The sequence below is a fragment of the Protobothrops mucrosquamatus genome, unplaced genomic scaffold (genome assembly GCF_001527695.2).
Source record: "Protobothrops mucrosquamatus isolate PMUCROS unplaced genomic scaffold, P.Mucros_1.0 scaffold_287, whole genome shotgun sequence".
NCBI lineage: Eukaryota > Metazoa > Chordata > Lepidosauria > Squamata > Viperidae > Protobothrops > Protobothrops mucrosquamatus.
The window spans coordinates 168,415-175,601 of record NW_015386363.1 but is presented as its reverse complement, the minus strand read 5'-3'; the positions used below and the strand labels follow the sequence as shown (position 1 = coordinate 175,601).

Here is a 7,187-nt window from a genome sequence, read left to right as displayed (position 1 = left end):
GTGGTAGCCTGGACTGAGTTCTAGGCCTCCCTTAGGCATGAAAGCCAGTTGGGTGATTTTGGACCAGTAATTCAGCCCAACCCATCTCACAGGGTTGGTGCTATGGGGAAAATATGAGATGGAAAAAATTGGTATGTATACTTCCTTGAGTTGACAAAAAATGGCAGAATAAAAATATAAAGTCCCAGGTGTTGGTTAACTACTACTTACTACTTACCATTTTAATCTCAGAATTTCAATGTAATATTCAATTAATATATAGAATTAAACCTAGCAAGGGTACTGTGCTGGGATTGCCACCATTGATCAAATAACTGATTTTAAGTGTTTCATATGTTTGGAGCATAGTATTTGTCAAAGACCTTCTAAGGTAATTGGGATACTCAGGAAGTGGGTTTTTAAATTTCATCGCATACCCTGGAGTGATGTTGACAGGTGGTCCTTTGCCAAGGGTGGTGCAGTGGCTCAGTAGTTAAGATGTTGGGCTTGCCGGCTAGAAAGCCAAAAGCCCAGGTTTGAGACTTGAGCGCCATGCAACAGGGTGAGCTCCCGTCCTCACCCCAGCTCCGATCAACGTAGCAGTTCAAAAGCATGCAAATGAGAGTAGATAAATAGGTACCACTTTGGTGGGAAGGTAACAGTGCTCTGTGATGTCATCATGCTGGCCACATGACCACGTCTTCAGACAGCACTGGCTCCACGACCTCGAAATGGAGATGAGCACGCCTGCAATGACGTGGAGTAAAATCCGCAGGGACTCCTTTACCTTATCTTTGTCATGAATCTAGAAGCAGGAGCTTCCTCAAGGTTGGATTTAACTCTGCAGAATTTATTTATTTAGCGTATGGCAAAAATGTTAAAAACCATATCACAATTATATGCTCAAAGAACAAATATGAAACTATTTATAAAATCTCTGGAATTTCCCTGATACATGCTCAAAGGGCATTGTTCCACAATGTGTCGCACCATCTGCTTTGAAGCACCATAGCTAAAAAGGAGAGCTTTCCCTCATTTACAGAATAGATTAGCGTACTTGCCATGTTGAGTCCTAATCCTATTGAGGACTGACCAGACCTTAAGGGATAGATTGAATCCTTTTGGTTCAGCTGTAAAGCAAGGAGTGTTGTGACACTCTGGAGGACCAATAAAGGATCATTCTTGCATCCAGGCCTGAAGCAGATTGAAGTTGTTATTCAGAAAGTTTCTGGCTGTTCTAATAGGTGGATGTCTGGAGCAAAGCCTGTTGTTTATAGCATCAGTAATATCTGCATTGATTGGCAGGTGAGTGTTATTATTTTCTTATACTTTCGCAGTATTCCCTTTATGGTGGAGGAATATAGCTCAAAACTGTAACCAGAAAGTGAACCACACACATAGTGTTGTTCACTCTGCAGCATGAAAGAAGTGTCCTTGTACTTACTTACTTAACATTCCCACTGGCATTTATAGAATTATTGTAATCGATTGTTATTTTAATTTGTATTTGTATATTTTTCTGTCCACAAGACATTCAAAACAGTTCAAATGTAGTTACAGATTGTTTACACACATTTTGGGCTTTTATTTTGAAGATAGTACATTGAAATGTTCTTTAAAAAGAAAACTGATTTATGCAATGGCATGCAATTATTTTAGGCTCCAGTCCAAACTCATTTATTCAGAGGGCTTCCTTCTGTGTACATGCCTTACAGCATTTTTTTTGTTCTGGAAAAGGAAGTGTCTTGGAGAAAATGGATGAAGAATAATAAATACATTTAAGATTATGTAGAAAGACAGGCCTTGGTATGTCCTAGTTACACCAGTTTTTAATACTAGTAAAACAAAAAACCCAGCCCAATTATATACTTTTTATGAGGAATCTAAAAAAAAAAAATTGAATGCCTGCAGCACTTAAACACTAAAATAGGGCAATCAGTTTATGCTTACCTAGGAATAAGCCTTATTTGGTTTAAGGCCCGTGTTTCTCAACCTTGACAATTTTAAGGCATGTGGACTTCAACTCCCAGAATTCCACAGCCAGCATTGCTGGCTGTGGAATTCTGGGAGTTGAAGTCCACATGCCTTAAAATTGTCAAGGTTGAGAAACACTGATTTTAAGCAATTTTGACTGCATTAAATTCTGGGACACGATTTCATCAATATTTAGTGGTCTTAAGGCTCAGAAGTATGTATTCCCCAACATAGCCGTCTTCCAGATCTTCACGAACATAACTTTTCCCGTGTCTGATGTTTTGTTGGGGTTCTTTTTTTCCTATCGTACCTAAGAGTCTTAGGAAAAGGGAGAGCCAAGAAGTTATTTTTTCAAACGTTTTAAGAATACTTCGAAAACAGGTTTTCAGCAAGTTCAATTAAAGCTGATTGCGGCAGTCACGCCAGTATTTCTTCCACGCTGCTGTCGAGAAATTAACACACCTATTTATTGATGGCGACTGTTTATTTTCGGAGGAAAGGCAAAAACTCAACCAACCTGAAGTTTCTCGGCCGCAGAGGGCAAGGGAGGAGCGGGGGGTGGCGAGCGAAAACTCTGGATCACGCGCGCGGGAACTGAAGCTCCTGCGTTGTTGGGAAAAGGCGGGGTTTGGAGAGAAGGGGCCGTGCCGGTCAGGGCCGGGCCCCGCCTGCTGGGCCGGGCCGTTGAGGGTGCCGTGCAACTATTTCTGCCTCCACGGCGTAGTAGAGGAAGGGCTCGGCTGTACTCGATCCCGTTGGGACAATAATGGGCTAGAAAGCTAGGCAGAACGAGGGCTTCTCTTCCCCAGGACAAGCGGCAGCGATTCGCACCCCCCGCCCCCCCTGTTTTGTTCAGCCTTAGCAAAGAAGTCGCCTGGTTGTTGGAAGATGTCTGGCGGGAGTCCCCGGAGGAGAAGCGCTTCCCCCTGGCACAACCATTTCTCTCGACTTTTTACGAGAAGTTCTCCCAAGGAACAGGAAGAAGAGAGCAAAGTAGCCCCCGAACTGCACTGCGCACGAAGGTAGGGACGGCGGGGCAAAGTTTGGAAGGCAGCAGCGGCGGCGACTCTTCCTTCCTTCCTTCCTTCCTTCCTGGCTGGAGTAGGCTGGCTGGGGCTCTCGTGCCTCGTCTCCTCCTTCGCTTCTTCTCCTCCTCTCCCCCCACCACCCCTTCACCTCCTCGCCATCCTTCTCCTCGCCCTGCGTCCCTTCCTTTGGGCTGAATTCGCGACAAAAAACCCAGAGCCGCAAACTTGCCCAAACGCTCGTTAGTCTGGCGCGAGAGCTCAAGCCAGAGCCGTTCCGTGGTTGAGCGCGTTACGCACAAATCCCGCAAAATGGGGTGGAGGAAAACTTTTTGTTAAACCAACCCCGGATAAAATGTATAATGCGAACGCAGCCTTTGTAATGCTAACTAGGCGGTGGTCTTCTGTTTAAATAAGTTTAAAAAAAAATAAATAAAAGCCTCGGAAGCTAAGAGCATCTTCAGCGTAAGCGCTGTAATTTCACGTGGGGCAAGGCGTGTGAACTGTGCGGAAAATTAGGACTCGAACGGTTTGTTGTCATTCGAGGAAGACGGGCTTTAGATAGGTATTACTCTTTTAGGCTCTTTCTTTTCCTCCCGTTCATGCACTTAGCTCAGGGGTAGTCAACCTTGGCTCTTTTATGACTCGTGGACTTCAACTCCCAGAATTCCTGAGCCAGCATAGCTGGCTCAGGAATTCTGGGAGTTGAAGTCCACGAGTCATAAAAGAGCCAAGGTTGACTACCCCTGACTTAGCTAGTAAACAACATTGTATCATTTAAGTTCAAATACTATTCAAGCTAAAAGCTAATTTCAAGCTTTTTTTACATTTTGGGGAGTACAGCTTTTGCCCTCCGAGAGCCTTTTGGCAAAACCTCTTTGGAAGGTATGGAAACTGAGGGATGGTTCTGATAATAAAAGCAACTGGTCTATTTCTCACATTTTATATCATATTCTACATTTGATTATGAACAGCCCCTGTGTCTGTGCACATTTGATTATGAACAGCCCCTGCGTATGTGCACATAGATCATGGATCTATGATGGGTACTATATAAAAGACAAGGTAAAAGTAACAGTTAATAAACACTGGTAACCTAAGATAATTCTGTGGTGATTTAATATATCCATTCTTAAAGTTTCTGTAAGTTAGATAAGTCTTTTTTCTCACTACTGGTCAAAAAAGCATCAGAACAAATCCAGTTAGGTTGAAACAATCCGTTTTGAATTGCTTTCATGTGCAACATGTTACACACCCTTGGTTCAAATTGTTTAATAATAATCTTAATGGGCCAAAACTTAACAAACGATATTGTATCCACTAGCAGTACTTATGAACATAATGCATTCTTGTCCCCCCCCCCACTTCCTTTCTCTTCAGCACACCCTGAAATGGAAAGGGGAAAGAATGAAAGGAAATCCCATTGTAAGAATGGTTTTGGGGCATATAATATGTGGCAAAAACAAAACGTTAAAATTATGTAATATTATGTGCCTTTTATTTCCAAGATTATAATATTAATAAACTCTAAATATCAAAAATAAGCAACCAATCATTTTTTAAAAAATAGGTTTTTGTTTCCAAATTTTAGTGCACCACAGTATTGGTTAAGGCATTTCCATGTTGTATAATCTGGTGAATAAGAAATTGTGTGCCTTAAAGTTGGTTAAGAAACTGATCAGTTTCTTAGATAAGCCATAATTGAAATCTAATTTTGTTTTAATTAAAGGTATAACTACTTCGTAGAGAGATGTTATTATTTTCAGTTTGCACATTATAGGGAATTATAAGCATTTTGGTATTTGTAGTTTTTATTTAGCAATAATTAAAATATAACAGTATTATGGAATTTTTCTGATTATTCAATAATGTAGACATAAAAGTTATTTGTTTAGAAAGCATCACACACACTTTTAATAGTTGCAGGTAGTCCTCCACATAAGGGGCATAATGGAACATGCCCACTACAGTCATATGTCATGATGATTAAAAAAACAGGTTAGTCACATGACCAACCCAATTTAAACCCTTTTTGCTATGGGTGCAGTTTTGCCAAAAAGGGGAAGTAAATACTGGGTTTTTAGCCAAACCATGATAAAACACAATCACATGACTGTGGAATACTGCAAATGGCCATAAATGGGTCTGTGTTGCTGAGCGCCTGAAGTTCGGTCACATGACCTCAGAGAGAAGCTGACTGTCAGAACTTCAAATCTGGCTTGTAAATCCCTTTCTTCAGATCAGTTATAACTTTAAACAGTCACTAAGAGATTGGTTGTAAGTCAGGGACTAACTGTATACAATATAAGAAGAGATCTGCTGTGCCAGAACAAAGTTCCATTTATTTCAGCAATAACATAAAGTCTTGGGGATGATCTTCGTTGGGATTTGGAAAAAGAGAATGAGGCTCTCTGGTCCCATTAGACCTCTCAACATGGCATTCTCTTGTACCACCTATAAGAATTGGGTTGAATGGCATGTCTTTTTGTATATTCTGAATAGGTAATTCCATTCAGTAGCAATGGAGGATTTGCGTATGAGGTCTTCATATTTTCTGACCTATCAAAGGCCTCTTTAAGATTAGTATTGAACTGCTGGAGATTATTCATCAGTTTGGGGTGGTGTATCAACAATGAATGGATATCTGGCTATATATTTCTACCCTGGCTAATTGGATTGGTTGGAACAAAATAAGCTAAGATGGAAGTACCATTTGTTCAAAAAAACATCTTGGTTCCTCATTGGATCCTGTGTCAAGTCTGGATCAGATTGCACTCTACCTGAAGTGACATTGGGTTTTCCCTCTGTGTAAGGCTTCTGCTTGATCAGCAGAGGAAAGCTGTCATCAAGCTTTTGTCCAATTTTATCATGCTAGGTGTGGCAAGGGAAAACTTAGAATGTGAGACATTGGCAAGAATCACACATGCCAGCATTATCTTGAGACTGGACTACTGCAACACTCTCTACCTAGAACTGCTTTTCAAGACTACTCCCAAACTAAATGGTATAGAATGCAGCAAATGAGAATTGTTTCAGCAATATCACACCTGTATTAGAAGCACTGCATTAGTTACCAATATATTTCCAAGCGAGAGCCAGTTTGGTGTGGTGGTAAAGGCACTGGACTAGAAACTGGGAGACTGTGAGTTCTAGTTCCACCTTAGACACAAAGCCAGCTTGATGACCTTGGGCCACTTATACCATTTCAAGGAAGCAATGGCAAACCACTTATGAAAAATCTTGCCAAGACAATTACACAGACTTTTCCAGGCAATCACCAGGAGTCAACAGTGGCTTGAAGACACACACACACACACACACACACACATACACACATACACACACCCCTTCCAAGTACAATTTAAAGTACTGTTTTGATCTATAAAACCGTGCTTTTGTTCTTCAATATTTTCAGAATTATCTTTTTTATGCAGAAACTGCCTGAGTTGTACGTGCAATTGGGGGTGTGTGTATGTGTGTGTGGATGACCTTGGAAGACTAGGGGAAGAGATGCTGGCTAGGAAACAATCAGACAAAAGAGGGAGGATCCTCAAGAGGCTTAAATGTCAGAGAAAGAAACCTAGGAAGAATCCATCCTAACTGATCAAGCAATTAAAAGTGGTGACAGGAAGTTGTACTTTGTAAGATTTTGTTAATTTAACTTTACAATGCAATAAAGTAGAATTAGCTCCTATAGTTGGGTTTCCTGTCAAATTTTCTGGAATGGGGTGGAGAGCTTGAGGTGCATCCTGTCAAGAGATACGGAGATCGATGGCCTCCATATTGGTGGTATTCATGAAGACAGTGAAATACCTTTAATTAGGTATTTGCTTTTGTTATTGTATGGTTTTAGTAGAATATTTTAATGCTTATGAACCATCCAAAGTCTTTTGAAGGGACAGGATATAAGTCTTGTAATAAATAAAATGAGGCATGATAGCAGTAAATAAGTTGTCAAATTAAAAAGTAGGCATCAATTAAATATCCATTGAAATCTTCACAGTAATAGGAGAGGAACCATTTAAAATGCTAACCATTATGTGTCAACAAATATGAAACAAAACTGAAGCTGAAGGACTGGAAAGACTGGTGTATACACAAATTCCTGAACCATTATACTCACACAAGCAAACGTTTACCAAAGACTTTATAACAAAAAAAGCCAATAATGCAAAAATATGAGCTCAAGAGATAGGGCTGAGAAGGTTT

General features: G+C 40.6%; 1 protein-coding gene across 1 annotated transcript in view; it reads left to right on the top strand.

Moving 5' to 3' along the window:
* Positions 1–2,648: 2,648 nt before the first annotated feature.
* CRYBG3 (crystallin beta-gamma domain containing 3) overlaps positions 2,649–7,187 on the top strand; it is a 66,207-nt gene continuing 61,668 nt past the window's right edge. Inside the window, exon 1 of the mRNA XM_015831913.1 lies at positions 2,649–2,975. Within this exon, the coding sequence (XP_015687399.1) occupies positions 2,842–2,975 (134 nt within the window). The 5' untranslated portion in view covers positions 2,649–2,841. The remainder of the gene's footprint in view (positions 2,976–7,187) is intronic.